General features: G+C 27.9%; 2 protein-coding genes across 8 annotated transcripts; one reads left to right on the top strand and one right to left on the bottom strand.

The window, feature by feature from the left end:
* The first annotated feature begins 32 nt into the window (after nt 1-32).
* LOC122629809 lies at nt 33-12,215 on the top strand. 2 transcript variants are annotated; one of them, XM_043813618.1, is made up of 13 exons: nt 33-552; nt 1,846-2,446; nt 3,179-3,478; nt 4,169-4,474; nt 4,550-4,707; nt 4,787-4,958; nt 5,044-5,352; nt 5,438-5,586; nt 5,667-6,558; nt 6,633-6,779; nt 6,846-6,936; nt 7,059-7,128; nt 7,224-12,215. In XM_043813618.1, exons 2-13 carry the CDS (start codon nt 1,861-1,863, stop codon nt 8,634-8,636), a joined length of 4,593 nt encoding a protein of 1,530 aa, XP_043669553.1. In that variant the 5' UTR covers nt 33-552; nt 1,846-1,860; the 3' UTR covers nt 8,637-12,215. The 2 variants fall into 2 exon arrangements, with proteins under 2 accessions (XP_043669553.1, XP_043669554.1); XM_043813619.1 differs by lacking the exon at nt 33-552 and adding an exon at nt 564-1,340.
* A 423-nt stretch (nt 12,216-12,638) lies between these two features.
* On the bottom strand, nt 12,639-21,111 carry LOC122629812 (adenosylhomocysteinase-like 1). Of its 6 annotated transcripts, XM_043813635.1 has the most exons (12): nt 21,018-21,111; nt 19,789-19,905; nt 17,448-17,495; nt 16,918-17,002; nt 16,375-16,568; nt 15,930-16,254; nt 15,698-15,848; nt 15,444-15,596; nt 15,198-15,363; nt 14,787-15,033; nt 14,511-14,631; nt 12,639-14,344 (listed from the first exon to the last, which is right to left on the bottom strand). In XM_043813635.1, the coding sequence occupies exons 2-12, from the start codon at nt 19,885-19,887 to the stop codon at nt 14,338-14,340; spliced, it is 1,596 nt and encodes a 531-aa protein (XP_043669570.1). In that variant the 5' UTR covers nt 19,888-19,905; nt 21,018-21,111; the 3' UTR covers nt 12,639-14,337. The 6 variants fall into 6 exon arrangements, with proteins under 6 accessions (XP_043669570.1, XP_043669568.1, XP_043669571.1 ...); XM_043813633.1 differs by lacking the exon at nt 21,018-21,111 and having other exon boundaries at nt 19,789-20,073; XM_043813636.1 differs by lacking the exon at nt 21,018-21,111 and having other exon boundaries at nt 16,375-16,556; nt 19,789-20,069.
* Between the last annotated feature and the right edge of the window lie 1,589 nt (nt 21,112-22,700).

Here is a 22,700-nt window from a genome sequence, read left to right on the forward strand (position 1 = left end):
TTAATTCATTAAATTTATATCTTTCATTGATCGGAAAACGACGATTGGAAGTACTCATCTTTCTCGGTCCTTTCTAAAAAGACTTACTAACTATGCCTTTATCAGCCATCAGATTGGTAACACTGTCGATTGATCGCACGTACTTTTACCCAGAATGTGATATCGCATATATATATACACTTATTCTTGGGCCCCTCTCGGGGAATGTAAACAGAATTTTTTCGCAAATATGAAGTGACACGGCCGATTTATGCGGCTGCGACGTGCGTGGAAATTGCGACTCGTGATAACCGCGTTCGATGGAGTCTGTGCTTTTAGAAGGAAAACAATAATACATCGGGATAACGCGTTTACGGTGCGTCGAGGAAAGCATTAATACCCAGCGGGTAAAACGGGTTTGCTCATTTCGTTGCTCCTGCTCATAGTGCGCGTGTGTGTGTGTCTTTCAAGAAGTATACACAGTAAAGTGGAGTGTGGCATGAAGACGGATTATTTAGATTTCATGGAAGTGCAATGAGAGATAGACAGAAATTCGACGGCGTCAAGTCGAGGGTGAGCTACTCTCTCGTTCTTATTCCTATGATTTCTTGGACTTTCCCATGATCGTGATGTTTCTTCCCCTCCCCTCCCCGCTGCTTCACACACCTTCCTTCTAGTCCCTACACCTTTACTTTTTCCCTTCCTTACTAATAGTTCTCCTTATTCCTAAGTCCTATTTTCGCAATGCTATATGCCGCGTATCAAAGATACAATAGCATAATAGCTTTTTCTTTTGTTAGTAAGAGACCATCGATGGACGCATATTTTTCGTTTGCCATGAGGCTCGATGTTCCTACATGTGTTGTTGTATGTATCTATGTACGTATATGCTCGTACATATGTGCGTACTTCGAGACGTACGCATTGTTGATCTCACGTCGTGTTCTCTTTCTGTAATGTACAACGTATGTCCCCGTGTTTATAATATCATCGTCATCTTCGACGGTCAATTTTTTTAACCAATTAACATTCTCGCAAGCACGCGCAACTACGCTACTGATCGACATATGCACGATCCTGTATATATACCTAGGTCTAGATACACAACTACTTATTGTTCATACACACGTATGGAGGTTTGATAAAACATGATTGTACGCGTGCATATTGCCTTTGATAAAGGTTTATTTGGATTATAAATTAAAATTCTTTATAATTTTGACATAATAGACAAGACATGCAGGAACTTTCAATTTTCTTTTCGTTTTTGCTTTCATGATATAAAACTCAATGCAAGTGATACTTAAGATTCCTATTCCTTCAGTAATATGCAACGTTTATGTTAGCGAATTTTGATCACAGTATGTATATTCATAGTAATAAAATTTATAATATTGATTAAATTTTTATTTTTAACTCATGTATAGAAAAATACATGTTATACTTGAGTCATATATAATGATATGAATTTGTTAACATGGAAACTACTGTCTTTTGCAATTAGATAGAACATTTGGATTTTTTGCTTTTTTATACTTGATCTTTTTTAAATGATTCTAGTAAATAAGATGAATGAATCGTTGTTTTATAGATAGATTATGAATCCTTTTTTAATCTGATTTGATTCTTTACTTGATCTCTTATCCTATCATGCGGTAGTTGCATTAAAGCTTTCGTGCACTGCACATCTTTCATAATTTCATCATTTTATTACTTTATATTACTATAGTAGTGCAACTTTTTTGAAAGTTCTTAAAAAACGTACTTTTTATTACAAATTTATGTAAATTTTTATTATTTTTCAAAGCTAATGGTTAAAGAGTTTATTTCGTAAGATCATTCTAAGACAATTTATTTATTTTTCAGTGATGGGAGCTCAATATGTCTTCAAATACAGCATGTTTTGGAAGACATCCTCGAGAAATGAGTCGAGTTTCGTTATTAAAATCAGAGACTAGATTGAAGCATGATAAATGTTGGTGTACAGGTGCACATAGTATGTCTGAGTCTTATAAAAGTTGTGGAGACCACATAGAACCAACAAATCATGGTTGTACAGACAGAAATCATTTGTTATATCATAAAGATAAAGCACATTTAAAAAATGAAGCAATTGATTGTCCAATATATAACAAATGTGATATTAAAATGTGCTCCATTTGTCAGTGTTCATTGGAAAAAGAAGTTAAATGTTTTACGTGTAAATGTGAAATAAGGCAAAGTGATTGTTGTGATTTAATGAAGAATTATTTGTGCACGTGCAGCTATTTTAACTTGTTAAATAGATCTTCTGTAACAAGAGATTATTCTGATTATAGTTTAGGTTTATCAGTTGCACAATCAACAGATATTAAATGGAAGAGTCATACTTGGAGGACAGTTTTTGTAATTATTATTGGCATGTTATGTACAAATATCTGTAATGCAGATCCCAGTCAATGTGCAGTTGGTTTAAAGACTCCTGGATGTAAGTTTCATATATTTTGATAATATTTTTTATTATTTTACTTCATATAACAAGTAAGTCTGCCATCAGATTATATAGAGTTACTTCATATAGAAGTAAGTCTATCATATAGAACTAAGAAATAACATCAGTCTACTAGAATTATAAATAAAACATTCTTCTTATCTTTTCTTTTGGAATTCCAAAGTTGAGCCAAATGGATATATCTATATTTGATGCAGGGAAAATACAGTTTTAGGTTCATATTAAAATATATAATGTTAAATCCAAATAAATTAATTATAAACATCATTTTATTGAAATTGTATTTACTACAATTTCTATATTAATAGCAAATTTTTTAATTAAATTAAACGTTTAACATTTAAGAATAATTATTGAATATAAAAAGAATATTTATTTATTATTTAATTATTATTATATTATTTATTAAAATATTTCAAAAAAATTATGGCTTTACTGACCTTATATAAACCATTTATTTTGAAAGTAACTTAAGTCCACTTTTTTAAACTGTAAAAAAAAAATAAATAAAATCTCATAGAACTGTAAGTACTATAAATGTTTTTTTAAAAATGAACTTAGGTCACTTAAAGTAAATGGCTCATATAAAAGATTTTTTTTTTCTCAATATCAACACATAAAGCATCATACAATAAATTATTTTATTTTACATTTATGAATTTTCTAGATTAAGATTAAATAATTTCATATAATATTTTTACTTTCTAGGGACTTGGCCACAAGGTGACATTGTTCTTGAATATGGTCAATCTTTGAAAATTCTTTGTATATTAAATAAGACGTATATAGACACTGTATTTCCTGGAAAAAATTCTTCTGATCTAGTATTCTTTCGCAATATGAAAGAAATGGAACCAGAATATATTACTATTGTCAATGAAACTACAATATCAATGTCTGTAGAGAAACCACCTCCTGCAGAAGATATGTACTATTGTAAATTGAGACTATCTAATGATCATAATAAACAATATGAAGCAGTTTGTTTGAATAAAGTTGTTATTGGTTGTAAGTATTACTTTTATTATCTCATATACTATAGATATTTTCATACACTATAGAAGTTGCGTAACAGTTAGGAGTTTTTAAACGAGTTTCTTATTTACTTTAAACTTTAAATAGGAAATTTTAATAAGAAATTTATTTAGTTATAAAATAAACTTTATATCTGCAATATGAGTTTCCTACGAAAATGCGTCATTCATATAGGCTTATCAGCCTGGGTCAAAAGATAGATAGAAACAAGACTGAGTATTGAATTCCCCCACTTATTAGCTTCATGAAGTTGACACTTGACATGAGTATATCTTGGAAACTTTGCTTATGCATCCTTTAAGATATCAACAGCATATAAAAAATTAAATGTATCTAAGAATCCAAACGTTGTTATATACACAAATTTTACTTGGAAATATTTGTTTTAATATTTAACTCATAGTAATAAAATTTCTTTATCATAAAAAAAAATATAAAATAAGAAATAAAAAAACAATATAGACATACAGAACTACAATACAGAAATACAAATTGTTATGTAAAATTCAATATATTGCTATATAACATATATCATTATTTACTTTATAATTTCAATCATATAAAAAACATTAGTTTATTTTTTTTTTAAATTCAATAAAACTTTTTTGCAAGAATACATTTTGTACATTTTAAGTTTATATTTATTATACTTTTGCTTGACAGTTAAACCCCAAGAGCCACAAAACTTCAGTTGTATATCTCACAATTGGGAAAATATGATATGCTCCTGGGATCCAGTGCAAAATTATGTTACTACGAGATTTACCTTAGTATTTAAGTTACCTGGAAGAGCAGGAGGCCGAAAGTTGTATCCTTGTCCGAAAGAAAATAAACCAAATACTTGTTTATGGGATGCATCTACAAATCCAATATATAGACAACCATATGAATATTATACATTTATATTAAATATAGAAAATGTGTTGGGAAATATAAGTGTATCATATAAATTTCATCATTTTGCTCATGGTTTGTAACTATAAATTATTTCTATAGTCATTTTCAATAATGATTTGTTTTCTATCATCTATTTATATTTCACAGTTATACCAGCAAAACCAGCAAATTTATCTGTAATTAACAAAACATCAGATAGTGCAATCTTGCGTTGGAATGTGCCATTTCCAATGCAGAATTTTCCTCCTGGTTTACATCACAGAATTACTTATCAAAATCAATGGGATCATCAAAAGTCTTGGCAGGTACATCTGCACTTTATAAACAAACAAAATATTATGTACAATTATCATTATATATTCATTCTAATTATGATGTTTTTAGATAATCAATATTACAAATGACATACACATGCCCAAAAGATATTACAATCTTACTGGATTGAAATATGCTAATACCGGTTATGATGTCCGTGTTTTCATGAAAAGTGCACTAGCAGTAGGGGAAGATAAATGGAGTAAATTTAGTGATATTACATTTAGAACGCCAGCAAGATGTAAGATAATATTTAACTATTAATTTAGAATACATATTCTAATTATATATATATATATATATATATATATATATGATATTTTCAGTGCCTGCATTACCACCACGTACTGATATTGGAAGTTTTGAAATAGCAGAAAATAACATTAACAGAGATATATATTTATATTGGCAAGCTATACCACAATATTTGGAAAATGGTGATAATTTTAAATATCAAATTGATTATGTAGAAGAAAGTGGACGAAAATTAGCACTTATACCAAATGAGACAACCAGAACATATGCAAAATTTAAAGGAATAAGTTTCAATAGTTATCGTTTCGAAATTGTTGCAACAAATATAATTGGTATGAGTAAAGAGAGATCTAAAATATTTGTACCAAGCAAATTTGAAAGTAAGGATATAAGAATATATATGATGTGTGTGTGTGTATATATATAGAATTCAATAGAAAAATATTAATATTGAATTCATTTCAGTTCCACGTGAACCAGTAGCATTTACTAAAATCGCATTTGACGGAGGTTTATACGAATTATCATGGAAACCACCTAGTATGAATACAGAAATTACAAATTACACTATATTTTGGTGCGATAATGAACGCGATCGACCTTATCAATGCACTGTATGTAGGATTTGTTATAAATATGTAATAAAAGTATGTTTTATAGTTAATATTTTAATGATTAATATATTCTGTTATAGGGTTTTCTGGATTGGGTTCATGTATCAAAGAATACTACAATTTATAATATGACTGTACCTGACGCAAAAAAAGTGTATCAGTTTGCAATTTCGGCAAATACGAAAAAAGGAAGTAGTGGAATGGTTTGGGCATCATGTACAGTAATTCATAATAAAGTTGTAGGCAAAATGAAATCTGTGTGGATAAATCGTATTGGTTCTGATTTTATCGAAGTTGGATGGAAATTGGATTGTTCCGACCGTATTGGCATTGTAGAAGGATTTAATATTTACTATTGTCCAATAATGTCTCCATTTAATCTCAATTGTAAAGGTTCTAAATTAAATACTACCATTAAAGCAGATCCTCATACAATACATGGCATAGTAAATAACTTAAAACCTTATACTACATATATGTTGGCTGTGGCTGTATTAACAAAAAGTGGAGAAGGTTTACATAGTGATCCTTTATACAACACAACTCTTGAAGCTGCACCAAGTACACCACCAAAAGATGTTACAATCGTTAACGTTACGAATACAACAATGTTTATAACGTGGAAACCACCTGATGCTATGAATGGTGTACTTCGATATTATGAAGTTTATTATAATGGTCGTGCACAAAAAGTTGAAGAAGCTAATCATATAGAATTAAAAGAACTTTTAGCGTACAAAAATTATAGCGTTAATGTTGCTGCTTGTACTGTGTCTTGTAGTGTAAAATCTCCGACAATTTATAAAGTCACGGAAATAGGTGTACCCGGAAAAATTCATGTACCAAATGTACGATTTATGAATTCGAGTCAAGTAATTGTCATATGGTCTAAACCACAGAATTCAGCTGGTCATTTAGATTATTATGAAATATTTTCTAGCGATGGTGAAATTCAAAATAGTACAAAGACTGGTAAGGTATATTTAATATAATTATATAAATGAAACAAAATATCATATTACATAAATTATTGTAATACATTGTAGACGCCCAGTTGCCTATTCCTGATTGCAAAACTGTAGGTAGAGAAAGACTTTACCAATTTCGTGTAAGAGCTGTTAATATAGCTCCAGATAACACTTATCTAAAAGGACCTTGGTCAGATCCTGGAGAAGGAAACTGTTATAGTGATGGTAACTATACAAATTAATTATTTTTACTATATCATCTATTGTTCAATGTACTCCTTTGTGTTACAGGACCGTCATTTAAAGTGTGGGTAGTTATATGGGTGATTGGTAGTCTGAGTGGTGTAGCTTTTCTTTTTTGTCTTGCATATACGTCCAAGAGGTAAATAGAAATTCTGTTTTATTGTCTTCCTAACTATTCTATTTGTAATTTATTTGTATTCTTTTACGCGATGTAGACTACTTTTTTATAATCTACCGTATTTTCCGATTTCTTCATTGCAGGATGTGGCTAAAGTGTAAGGCTATGCAAGACGTTGAAGTCAAATTACCACCAGGACTTGCACCAAATATGGTAAGGCATATCCTAAATTTATGGTAATATTGATAATTAACTTTCCTTTTTATTATAATAGTTCTTATTGCTACAATGATTCTTTATTATTATAGAAACTGCTTCAAAAAGGGGGAGAACAACACATACGACAATCCTCTGCTGATTCAAGTGGATGTTCAAGTGGACAAGAGTCTGTTACATCTTCTCTTACATCAGATTCACAAGTTTCTAGTGATAGTGGAACAGAAATAGATCCAATACCAGTCTCACCTAACAAATTGCTTGAAACTTTACCAGCTTGGGAATCATCTAGTCTTCGCCAGAGAAATGTTGGTGTCACTAGACCTGTACTAGTAACAGAATCTGCTCGTTGGGATTCTTATGTAAAGGTGGCAAAATCTGGAGAACCCATAATAGGAGATACATCATCTTTAGCAAGATCAACTCCTAATTTAACTGATAGTACAGGTTACACTACTTCTCAACATACATGGTCATCAACAGGGTATATTAGTATGCCTTCGTCTGAAGAATTATCCAGTAATCCAAGCTTGGTTCCCAAGGAACCTTTCAATGTTGGCTGTTACAGTATAATTGATGGAATTCCTAAACCTATGAGATCTAAATCAGAAGAAAACGCAGAAATGACTGAAACTGTTGGCATCAAAACAGAGAACAAACTCGTTAATCCTTATATAACTTTGGCTTCTTTAGAGCAGAAAGGAAAAGATAAGAAAGTTACAGATTCATTCCATGACCTTGACGACATAACATTTACGGAACGAAATAAATTAAAATCCGAAACTATAACGCCACTTTCCGTTTCAGATAAAACTTCTAAACCATATGTACAAACAGGTATAATAGATACATTGAAAAAACCATTTAATTTAAGTAATACGGATTCTAAGAGAAGTATGGTTTCTACTCCTTTTGCTTCGACATCTTTAACAGATTCTTGTAATAAACCATTCGTTTCTTCTTTTATAAGTCCGACCACGTTAACGCAAACTTTGATTGATTCATCATCAAAGCCGTATGTTACCGTGTCATCGATACCTGAAATTACAAAAAAATCTAATGCCGCAACTACTACATTAGATTCCTCGCAAAAATCGGGCGTTCCACATAGTACCACAGATGGAACATCAAAACCATATGTTCTTGCAACATCTGTTTTTCACATGCTACAACAGCAAAGAGAAAAAACAGAAACTTCCAATTCAGAAATACATGAAGGTGAAAGTGATGATTCTCCAACATCATCTCCTTTGTATTGGCAATCAGGTGGAAATTTGAAACCAAGCATAGGATTGGATACTGATAAAATAATGCCTGTTACTAATAAAAGCTCGGGATATGTGACCATTGCAGAAAATCCAAAATTAGATCAACAAATACCATCTACAACATCGTCACCTTATACACAACATGACAGATTTGAAAAGCCACTGCCACAAACTATTGGTCAGTCATCAGACGAACAATATTGTAAAGTGACAGTTGTGCCAAGTACAATGCAATGAGAAGAAGTAAATTAACTTTTGATGGTTATAGAATTTATACTTTATGTTACTAAGACTTCCTTTATAGTGAAGATAAAACATAATGAATCATGTGGTGCAATAAAACGATGTGTCCGTAGGTGCTTGAAGAATGCAGTTGAACATAGTTCGTCTATGATTTCAAAATGCAATCTTTTCAATGAGGGCCTTGGACATTATATCCTATAAAATATAGATGTACATAATGATGTATTGGCATGAGCTTTTTTTTACATTATTTTGTGCATCTATTCGAGTGTTCTGCAAACTATAATCAAGGTTGGCACTTGAGGAAGCATCTTTTAAATTTGCATCAAATATGAAGTTGAGGATAATGTGATATCGTGATACTGTAAATGACGCGATATGAGTGATTCATGGATATATTAAATACTAAGTGCCCTCACTTGTGAAAGTATGTACAAAATGTATTACGTTTGTATCATATATTTTGTGATGAAAGGGTCCTTTATAACAGTAATAAGAATAAATTAAGTAAATTATGTGGCATATATCTATCGATAGACAACTTATTGTTGTCAAAATAATCAAATTGTTATTTAAACATCGATGCATTATGATAAGTGTGATTCTCGAGAGATGATTGTTTTGTCTTTACAAATCTTGCAACAAGTTTTTCATCATATCATTAACATTAATCAGTATATTTTAAAAAACTATAAATTTTAACAGCAAATTTACTTTGATGTTACATGAAATTAACTGGAAATAATTAATCACAGATTTATATTATCCTTCTTATGGATAGCAATGTGCATACTGATATTCTTCTTGAAACCATATTTCTACAAATACTGAGGCAAACAAAAATACAATATATCTTTACTTATTTCTCAACAGTGCAATCATATATAGAGATGTTACTTGAGTAAAATTTAACAATTATTTGTTCGTATTACTGTCCATCAAACAAATTATATTAAAACTTGTATTACATGCTATTTGCATATGCAAATTATTCAATTGTAAATATTATTTTTATTGTTTTTCTATAGTATTTTATTATCATTAATAGCAGTGTGCAAAGTTAACGAAAAAAAAAAAAAAAATAAATATCTTATATAAATTAGAACTAATTCAGAATAAAAATAGAATCGATTATACACTGTTAACAATAAAACGAAACATCTAGTAGAGATTTTATAAATTATATAGCAAGTGATAAAAACGCTATTCTAACAAAGTTTTGAGTAATGCAATGCCATTGAAACAGTCATAAAAAACGAGCAAGAATATATGTATGCATAGTTTAAGCTAGTCATTGACAGAGTACGCGAGTTTTTACAACCAGGCCTTTTTTTATATCATTGTATATATTACTGCCTTTCAAGAAAAACTAGTATTTTCAGTATATATTTTGCTTTATGCAATATAAAATTAGGCAGAATTATTATTATATTAATACTTTCAGAATTCATATTATTTTATTAAATTTTATTTCTCTTTGCACAAATATTCATTTCTTATATTCGTTAATTACCACAAATTTTAAATATAACTTTATTCCTATTTGACATGCTATAAAATACAATTAGCACAAAATCATGCTGGAATAAAAAAAGGCCTGGATTTTTTAGAGTTGAGTAATTTTACAAGTTCAAACAGTCTAATATTTTACAAAAGAATTGTTGTGATTGTTAGATATATTTGAACTTGAGAAATAAATTGTTTGTACTTGTGAAATACGATCTACTCAGTTATATAGATGAATTAACATCTATGTAATTCTGACATAAAACGAGCTTATGTATACTCGTATGTTGTTATTATTAAGACAAATCGCGAATATGCAATGCATTATGTGTATTATGCAAATGCTACTTAGTTTTTAATCATGTTAAGTGTATAGTATATGATGCCCGACCTTTAAATAAAAGAATGGGTGTTTCTAAATAATTAGAATACTAAAATGGGGGTAATCAAAAATTTGAAAATTACAGCATTGGACATAAACTATACATGAGAGAAAGCATAAAAAACATATGACACTCGATAAAGATTTGTATACTTCTCGAAACATCGAATGATTTCTTATCTTATGATTAATATAAAAATAATGTACAGTATAATTAAACATTGATAAATGGTATTTATGTATTACAAATGCAATTAATTAATTTTATATTATAATATTACGTAACGGTTTTATATATAAAATGTGTATACAGAATATTAAAAATGTACCTAGTTCGCGTGATAACTTTACAAAATTTTAATAAGCAACTTGTGCGTCCGATTTTCGAATTTATTTCTCTACAAAGATTTATCAATAGTCTTTTTAAGGCGAAATAAATCGACAAAAAATGACATAATGAGCTATTTAAACGAAGGTAAATGCATACTATTGCAGTGTATGCTGATATTAAATTAAATAAGTATTTTTTGCTGTATGGGCTTATAGATTAATTTAAGAACGTAATCAAGCTTATCTATTAATAGGTTTCACATATCCCCTCTGTACATATAAATATCTATTATTATCTATTTTTGTTACATATTTATAAAGAAGAAAAATGTACTTTATTGCACAGCAAAAGTATACTAGGCTAAATTGACAAAAATTGGAATTAAACAAAACATAGAACTACTGATGTGCTACACATTTTTATAAGATATACTTGTGTCAATGTTTATATTTTTATTAATTTGTCTTTAACGAATCAGGCACATATACAACGCCTATTTTCATGTTTTATTTTTGTATGTAATCATACGATTTTTCTATAATTTAGTTAAATACTAAATAGTTCTTTAAGATGTTTAATGTTTGTTTACCTTCACTTTCTTATGGGGGCTCAGTGTTATGAGTAACAAACTGATTATGTCAAAATTAAATCCTTCCTGTGACTTCATTCATGATACTTTATGATTTCTATGTATGTGACACATTTTCTAATGTTTATATTACGATAATTAAATCTTTGTGCAATCACTTGTAAAAGAATCAGTTTATGTAAATATTATATATCTAAGTAAATTTATGTCAATAGAGACTAACAGAACATATAAATAATGTTGAGCTCCCTGTATATAGGAGTCGAAATATAGTGCTTTGGATTGTTGAGTTAATTCGCCAGATATTATATATATATATATGAACTATTTGCCATTTCTTTTATAAAATATTCTAAATTTTGTGAATTTATCATCTCGAAATTAATGTTATATCTTTTTATATTAAGATAACATGATACTAATTCTAGTGAGGTCTTGTACAGAGTACTGTAAAATATATTTTTACTACTTTTTTGGTTTTATTATTTATTTCTTATTACATAGATTGTGGTTACGTTTAGTTTAACTTACTACAAAATAACAATTATGCCATTGTCTGTATGCCATGCCGTTAAAACTTGCCATTTTATGTTCTTTTAGTGTGTATATTCCAAAGTTACTTTATTTTCAATACTCGTACAGGAAACGTTTTAAATATTTACAAGAAATCTTGTAACTTATCTTTGAAGAATGCTGTCAATATGTGCTTCGAAAATAGTTACTTTATAATGATTATGCTGAAATATATAAACTATTATATTTGAACATTACGTTTTTGTTTTTGACTACATATTGATTACCTAATAAAGTAACAATTTGCTTGTTGTGTAAATATTTACTGAGCCAATTTGTATAATTTAGAGACGAGCAAAATTTTTATCTATATCATTTTTTTAACATTTCAAATTTACGTATTATAATGATGCGTATCCATTGAAGGTAATATTTTACACATTTTATTAGTGGAATAAATTTTACAAAAATATCAATGACTTTACTATAATCGGGATATTTAATAATTTTGAAGTATAAATTTCTACTGCATGATGCTAAATGTCTATTGTCAAAAACGTAATCACAGATGCTGTCTGGCTTAGTAGTATTGCTGAAATACTGTAATCTATATTTTATATTTTACGTTATATTTTTATATCCTATTATTTTTTGGTATATATTATAATATTGAAGTGGTTAGCAACTATTATTTTATTCTATATTTTACAATGTGTTCATACATACATCTATATATAAGGTACTTTTATCCCTTTTCTATTGTGGTGAACATAATGTTACTTGTTATTTTTCATATTTAATTAAAATCAATTATCAATTCTAAGACTTTACTCGTTATTAACTATATTATATATTATTGTTTTTAATTTGCTATAATATTAATATAACATACTAAATTTTCCACTTCATCACCTAATGATCAATATACTTTTCTATTCAGATTTTTGGCAAAGAATAAATGAGTACATAATTTTTAATTTATTGCGCAAGTTGTTATTATTTGTCATTGTATTTATGCGCGTATAAAAATTTATTTGCACGTCACATAATTCTATAGTAGGCTTAGGCCATTCTATAATATTCTAGGAACACTGATACCCATATGTTCAGTAATCATATTTATAATTATCGTGTTATTGCATTATACATCGATCGTTTAGTTGCTTATTTCTATTAAATTTTACGTAAAATTGTATAGAATTATAACATAAATAATGAAAAATTATATTATTGCATAATGAGATGTACATCAATCATTAGATTAATGGCATTGTGGATAATATTTTTAAATACATTTGTCATGATACATTGTTACTTACATATAGAATAATGTATCATGTATGATGTGCATGTATAAACTGATAATAATATTGCATGTTATATGTTACATTTTTTCTGGCTGATTTGATATAAAGCACATTATTCTATTAAATAATATTACTGTTTTTTAAAACATATCGGAAAAATTTTGCTATTTTATTTTTACAAATTCTAATAATGGGCAGTTGTTTATAAGAACATGTTCAACATTTTTTTTTAATAATTTAATATCATTTTTTAATTGCTTTATTGAAGTTAAAAGATGTATGTAATAAGAAAATAATTAAAGAACAAATAATAAAAATATTTAATGCATTAAATATAATTTTTTGCTATATATTAACCCTTCATTGATAAATTAAAAAATGCATTCGGAGACTGAATCTTCAAAATCATACGAGTTTTCAATAATACTTTAGTTTACAGTAATACTTTAATTCTGTTAACTCTATTCCATATATGAAAGTAATGTTATTTTTCACGTGAATTTAATAATTGAAATTATGAATTCAATAAAGTTTATCAACATTCAAATGAAGGGCTTTTTAATATTATTAATTTAAAGATTTTAATTCATCGGATATACTTAATTTTATTTCGATTATTTTTACAATATCGATCGAAAAAAAAAATTAATTCTATTTCGACTGTTTCGTGAATATCTGCTCATTAAAATTATATCTTTATAAAATCATTTTAAGAACAACTTTCGTCATTTTCATTTTCTGATTTTTATAAATTTTTGCATTACTAATTAAAATAAATAGTAAAAAAGATCCGATTATGTATTAGAAATGTTGACAGAGTTTCGAAAATTCCGATAATGCATTAGATTTTCGGAACTTACAGCTGTACAATTTTACAATGTACACTGAAAACATCTGTAAATTTATAAGGAAAAATCTACACAATAGTGCATTCATTACTAAACGACATGCACGTTCATATTAAATGAAGCAAAACAAAAAATAGTGAAAGTGGATAGCTTCAATAATTTCAAATCTAATTTCTTAAATACTGCACGTATGTTCCAAGAGAAATTTCTAATTCACTTTTAGTAGCTGAAACAAATAAATCACACAAATCAAGTATAATTTCCATTTCAAAAAATACATTTTCTCTAAACGAACTTAAATTTCTATGAAGAAAGAAAAAGAAATCTTTGGAAATTCTTAATATTATATCTTCACGAATTACGTGAATATATATATATATATATATACTAACCGATAATAACTGGGCTTAAAAGGTCCAGCCTTATTCAGACCCATGTATTTTGCTTGCTCATCTGTTAATTCTGTTAAATGTGCATCAAATGTTGGTAAGTGTAATGAAGCGACGTATTCATCTGCAGAATAATATATTTTTTATTAATAATTTTGCTAATAGAACAGTCAGTAAAAATTAATTAATAAAACTTTATATTATAATGACCAAGTGTCTATACTCAAATTTTTAAAATACTAATTGCCTTTTAAATTGTAATATATTTTTCATAAATACCCATTTTTTTAGGAAGCAAGTAAACATCACTCTTGTAACGGCCTGGCGGAGCATTAAACAGTTCGATGAGAGCCAGTGCTTGTGTAGCAGCTGTAATGGAGACTACAAAAGAAGGTATACTGGAACAAGACAAGTTGACCAAACGACCTTCCGCTAGGAGGACGATACGCTTTCCATCTGGCCAGATTACATGGTCCACTTGAGATCTTACTTTTTCCCAAGTTAAATCAGGAGTGCGTAAACTGTTCTGTTAAGAACATATTAAAGGGATCTTAATCTTTTACCAATATATTTCTTTTTTGTTCTGAAATAGAAGAAATACGAGTTCTTCCTCCAAACAAGTCAAGATCAAAGCATTTTGAACAATATAACTTTACACTACTATAAATTAAAAAAAGAACTAAAACATACAATATCTATTTCTGTATTACTATGTCCCATATTGCATACTACACATCCATTTTTCATCTTATCCATGTGTTCCCGAGTAACTACATTTTTATTGCCTGTGGCAGTAATAACAATGTCGACATTTCTAATCACTTCATTTAGCTTCATTACTCTAAACCCATCCATACTGTAAAACAAAAAATATATATATATTACAGAACGTATCTATAGAGTCAGATAAAGTTCGAAGTCAGAATATTTATTTACCTAGCTTGTAATGCACAAATTGGATCAATTTCAGTAATGTATACAATACAACCCAATCCTTTAAGAGCTTGACAACATCCTTTGCCAACTTCTCCATAACCACAAATTACAACTTGTTTTCCTCCAAACATAACGTCTGTGGATCTCTTTAAACTATATAAAACGAGCTTACAAAAAGAATTTATAGCAGCATATATATGAATACAATGCTTTTTTTTGATAATATTTTTATCATAACAATAATATCAACATACCTATCAATAATACTTTCCCGGCAACTATAAAGATTATCAAATTTGGTCTTTGTAACACTATCATTTACATTCATTGCAGGGACGGATAATTTGCCTGCCTTGGACAATTGATACAATCTATGGACGCCTGTAACACTCTCTTCAACAATACCTAAAATATGTTTGTCTTACATAAAAATATCATTTACATATAACTTCAAAAAATATTAATGAGAAACAACAGACATTATACCTTGAATCATTTTAAACATGGCATTGTATTTTTTAAGCATCAAATGCGTTGCATCTCCTCCATCATCCAATATCATATTTGGTTGCCAATTTTCAGCTGCAACACACTTATCAATACACCACCAAAAGTCCTCTTCTGTTTCACCCCGCCAAGCAAAAATTGGATATCCAGTATGAGCTAAAGCAGCTGCTACTTCATTTTGTGTAGAATAAATATTACATGCAGCCCATCGTACTTGTGCTCCAAGTTCTACTAAGGTTTCAATCAAAACTGCTGTTTGGGCATTAATATGAGTACATCCCACAATTTTAGCATTCTTCAATGGCTGTTGAAAGCATTTATACATTGTAATTTATATCATTATTAACAAAATTTATAAATTATTACATGGGTAAGCAAATGTTAATAAATCATAAATAAATAAGAAAAAAAAACAAAAAGATACCCTATCATCTGCTGCACGCTTACGAAGTGCCATGATTCCTGGCATTTCTTGTTCTGCAATTTCAATTTCTCTGCGCCCAAAGGCATGCTGATTGATATTCCGCACACAGAAGTCAGTAAAGCCTTTTTCTGTCTTTTGAATCTTCTCACGTGGTGATACATCATCTTCATCTGATGAACTTCCTGTATAAGATGCTAAGATAAAACCAAAATACCACAACATTAACAGTTAGTGCCACAAAAAATGCAAGTGTGAGTTAATCATGTTCTATATAAAATTTTAACTTTGGAGTTAATAAGTTGTATTTGTATGGATAAATCATGCATAATAATGAAACACATTTGTATCAATCATGATCAATAATTGTTTTTTTTTTAAGTGCATATATTTTAAATTATACATATATTTTAAATAAATTAATAATGAAAACATTAACACAAAAGCATATATATATAATATATATGACATTCACTTCCTCAAAAAATGATTTAAAGAAAGATTAAGAAGCATAAAGGCAACAAATAATCATTATTATATTCATACCAGAACTGTAACTGTCAGTGCTGCTAGCAGATAAGGAGCGGCTGCGATAGCGACTAGACTTCTTTAAAGCCCCAGATTTAGTATCCTAGAAATGTTAAGCAAATTAAATATCTTTAGCATTCATGAATGCTCAATAGACTGCTATGAATTAAATAAAATTACGAACTCAATGGTGCGAATGAAGTTATTTTATTTTATATAGACACAGATTAATATAGACGATTTACACCAGTATATAAATAATTTAAATCATTTCCATATGTATGACTAAACCTAAAACATATAGTATACAGATTTATCTATGTGAATACTTTCTGTATTAAAGAATTTGGAGGAAATGAAGATAAGTAAATCATCTCTTTATTAGTCTGTATTCACTGGTAAGGAGGTAAAAAATGACAGTTCCATTGGCGTGGACCACCTTTACACAGTTGAAAGGAATTAAAGCAATCCTGAGGAAGTGACAAGAGATTGTTTATGGCAGAGGGTACAATTTACTTTGTCTTTGATACACATATATTCTTACTTACTAATTTTGTTCTCGGGCCGTGAAAGGCATTATTTGATGCCTCAAGGCTCTGAAATCACAATAATCACCATTTCATGATTCAAATGCATTAGATTTTCATAATACAGTCCGTAGTTTGGTACAAAGCTCCCAAAGGTTATACTTTATATGTAAAACAAATAAAGCATCAATCAATGTGTAATAAAAAAATTATTTCATAATAATTTTTTAATAATGACATTAACTAAAATTATCTAAAATAATATCAAATTATACAAAATTCAAAATTAACATAATTCTGAAATTTATATACAATTAAAAAATTATATAAAATATAATATAATGGAGAATATAATATACTTTATAAAAAATAAATTACTTATTTTAAATCATTGTAATTAGAATTAGTATTTGAGAAGTATTAGTCATATTTAACAATATAATGAATTAATGAATAGCATTGATTAATTAAATTTGTTATACATACATTAACAGTAAAACCTTCAAATATTCCATAATTACTTCAATTATATTTGAGAAAGATTCATTTAGAATGAACTGTGCCACGCCCATGTAGTGTATCTAGGCTTATAAATGAGCGATGCATGAGTGATTGGTACCGAACCTACGGACTACTGTGAGAATAACACTGTACATATAAAACAACAAAAGCATTATAATGACAGACTACAGATATATAATAACTAACATGCTTTTAAATTTATACATTATATCCATAAATAAATAAACAAAATAATATCTAAATGTTGAAAACTGAAATAAAATTATTTTTAATATGCAGATAAATTTAATGATATAGATAATATGTTTATGAATGTTAGATAAATGAAATATGGAAATTTGGATTTTATGAACATAATTAAAAAGTTATGTCTTTTGTAATTTTCATTGTAATAAGTAATATTTATATCAGTTGCAAATATATATTTAACAGCTATTATATTATACTGACAAAATCAAATATTTGCACTAAAAACAGTACTTATGTAAAGCATTATTAAAATTTTTTATGATAATGAATTTTTCATAAAAAAAGTTATATTAAAAGAATAATAGAAAGAATATATTTATATGAATGAAGTCAAAGAAAATTTATTGTAATAAGAAGTATAATATAGAAAAAATGTTTACATACAATATTTAAATCCTGTTTTGACTCTGATAATTTCTTCTCTGACATTTCCATTTTAACAAAAGTCAGAATATAATTGTACTTAGATCTATCACTTTATATTTAACAATATAATAGATAGAACTTATGTGCTTAAAAGTATTCGAAGAACTGTTAGCTCAGAATTATACAAGCTGTATAACAGCTGTACCAAGTACAGTCTTTTCCCAAACCAAGTGTCTTCAATTTCAGTTTAGATTATCAAACCAACTATACAGAATGTATTTCCATGTTGCATAACATTAATAGATAGCATGTCTGTATCTTTCTTATTGTATAGACATTTGTCATTATCATAGAAATTCATATATATTACATTCAAGTCACAATTTAATATATTAAATGTTATTTAACACTTACAAATATGTTATAATTTTTTGTACATATATAGTCATTTGCAAAATGATTTGTCCAATAGATAAATTTTATATGTTATAATATCATAAATTTCTAAAATATATTTAAAAAATATCATAATAGTTAAATAAAAATAAAAGTTGTAAAAAAATTATTTGCAAGTTATTTTTAAAGGTAACTCAAAATATATTATACAATATATATATCCATTAAAAAATATAAATGTTCCCTAAGGCAGTATTATTGTGGTATTATATTATAATATTATAAATAAAGAAAAAATACACTATTGTAAAAAAAAAAAAAGAAAGTTTATATATTACATATTATCTTTTGTATTATTGTTTTATATAACATAAGTTTAAAAGTTTAACAAAGATTAAATAAATTAACATAGTTATATTTTTATCAATATTTGATACAAAATTATATAACATTAAATAAAGCTTTTAAAAAAAGACTTTAGTAATGAAACAACAAACGAACGTAACATAAGGTATGAAGAAACATAAATATATGTATATAGAACAAAAAAGAATGAAAAGAAAAGCGAGACACACAGTATTTAATAAACGTTAAGTTCAATTTTAAGGGATAATATTTGTTTCATACACGCACATACAAATGATATATTTGACTTTAGAAGAATACATCTTTTAGATATTATATCAAAATGAAATTTTAAAAGAGCTGTAAAAGTATGGTACCAAAAATATCCCTATATAAGATTGGTCATCAAACTTGAGTATGATCGTGAGAGGTGTAAAAATTACGATATCTTCAATGACATCGTACCGTTCTAAATATAATTTACCTTAGTACTTGAAGCCGGATCAGTAACTGGACCATCGCTGACGGTATTTCTAGCCTCTTTTCCTGATAACGTATTCAATGTATCTCCCCCGTCAGCCATTTTTCAATCTAAATACATCTATATACAAGAAGACCAAAGCATAGACTAACTATAGACACTGCAACCAGAGTTCTGTGCTGACAATTTACCAGAAGTGAATTACAGCGCTAATACTTATAGAAACTAATAACTGTCAATTATGTTATTAAGGCTTTGTTCAAAGTAATATTTCTATTGAATATAATGAAAATTAGATGTAACTAATGTGCTCAACGGTATTTACATTGTATTGTATATATACTATAGTTATAAGGTATTTATATCCCATTATATATTCTCAATAATATCGAGTTAAGATATAACATATATGTCTAATAATAACTTTATTAAAAGGTCATGTATTTTAATTAAACCTGATAATTATATAAATTATACGAAATATTGTCCAATCGAATTGTAAAGAATTCTTAACTAAACGACAAAAAAAGTATTGATATCGTATAAAAAGTATTTTAATTCTATTACATGAAATTTCTTCATCTATGATTTTAATAAAAATTATATGAGATCAATGATCGAAAAGTGAAAAATATTACACTTATTTATTAAATTTGAATACAATGGTCTTAAAACTATTCACCATCTATTGTAACATATGCGACTTCAGCGACAGGTACGAGCAAAATATGAACTACGAGCGTAATAGGAAAACACTGTCCCCACTATGCGCCTATCATATCGGTGTATAAGCTTGTTATGTTATAACCTTCTATATATAACCTAACAATTGAGTTAGTGTATGACAAATTTTTGTATATAGTAAAAATAGTAGTACATCAGAAACCAGCAAGAAAAGACTATGCCAGATTATAAATAATAAAAATAGATTAATTGAAAAGTGTTTATTAATTCTATTAATTTTATACTTCTTATTTCTATTAAAACTTATACAAATAGTTATTAGTTTAACGATATTTATGATGAAATACATAACATATGAAATATAATATATATAAAAGATAATATGAATAATATAAAATATAATAATGTTTCAGTGTGTTTCTCTAAATTATTTTATATTTAATACATATTACGAGCTATGTGATGTTTAAGCGAATGTACTATTGTTTAAATATTAGTTTCTTGTACTTCGTCTACGTCATACGTCGTTTAAATAATTATAATATTACCCAAAAGTATTAATTCTGCAATCTTAGTCGTTTGGAAAGAGAGAGCTTCGATGTTTCCTCGTCGGAATGCGAAAGAAGACTGGATCGATAAAGGTTAAAGTTAGTTAAATATTCGTTTGTTTTTGTTGATATTAAATGTAGTTTACGAGCTGGAAATCAAAACCTAATTGCGTTTAAATATTACGTTGAAATTATTTTGTATTTAACTCTTACTATAAGCTATGTAATGTTTAAACAAATGTATACTATCTTTAAATATTAATTTATTGTACTTCGCTTATATTATACATCGTTTAAATAATTATAAAATTTCCTAAAAGTATTAATTGTGTAATCTTAGTCGTTTGGAAAGAGAGAGCTTCGATGTTTCCTCGTCGGAATGCGAAAGAAGACTGGATCGATAAAGGTCAAAGTCAGTTAACGTTCGTTTATTTTTGTTGACGTTAAATGTAGTCTAAGATACGGAGATCAGAACTCTATTGAAATATATTGAAATTATTTTATGTTTAACGCTTGTTACGAGCTATGTAATATTTAAACGAATGTACACTATTGTTTAAAGATTAATTTATTGTACTCCGTGTTCATTATACATCGTTTAAATAATTATAAATTTAATCCAAGATTATATATTATTCTTAAGACCCATTAATATGAACGACTGAAAAGATATTTGTTTATTTTTACCATAGAATCATCAGGCGAAAGTTCATTAAATTGTCTGAATAGATTGCTGTGGCTTCTCTGTGTGAACATGGTTTCCTTGCATTTGGAATGGATTAGAAAATCTGAACATCGGTTCACTAAGCAAATAAGGAAGCAATTGTCTATTTCACGGAAACAATGTAATATCATTCTAGCGTTTATATAAAAAGAAGTAGTGGGGGTAAGAGCTTCTTTTCTTTTGCCGCAAACTTTAAAAGGCGCCACTATACGAAACTTTTTTTTCACGAAAAATGTCGAAAACAATATTTACACCAACAGAGAGTCGAGGCATAATTCTTGAATGATTTTAACGAATAAGATTTCATTTTAAAGATGAAGGTTTAAGCGAGCACATAGCTTCTCCGAATTTGCTAAAAAGTTTTATTTTCATGAATGCATAAATTATTGTCGGAAAAATGCCGTTTTGTACACGATTTTTTTCAAAGAAAATAAAGCTTTTTCGAAAAAAGCTATGTCCTCGTTGAAATATTTATCCTTAAAATAAGATTTTGTTCTTCAAAATCGTCCAAGAATTATGTTTGTACTCATTGTTGGTGGAAACTATTATAAAACCAAAAGTAAAGAACAGTCTTAATACCGCGCGAGTGAAAGTAGTGACAGGGAGACTATAATGCGATTGGATACCTAATTACCCGCGATGATCACGTGATTTTAAATATATTTGTTGTATATATTATGTGTGCGCGTATATATTTCATTATTACAAAAATATGTTTTGAATATACTATAGATTTCATTATTTTTTTCTTACAAAAAGAATCTATATTACACATTCGTCAAAAATATACTTTTTATATAAAAATTGTCTTAACACCTAAATTATTAAATGTATTAATATTATTAGTGCATTACTATCGGCATTTTTTGAATTATTAGAGGGCGATACTATCGTTTGACAGTCAGGACCGTCGCTGTTTTACTATGATACAATATATCTCAGTGTATTGCTTTACTGTT

Source organism: Vespula pensylvanica, chromosome 6 (assembly GCF_014466175.1).
Source record: "Vespula pensylvanica isolate Volc-1 chromosome 6, ASM1446617v1, whole genome shotgun sequence".
Classification (NCBI taxonomy): domain Eukaryota; kingdom Metazoa; phylum Arthropoda; class Insecta; order Hymenoptera; family Vespidae; genus Vespula; species Vespula pensylvanica.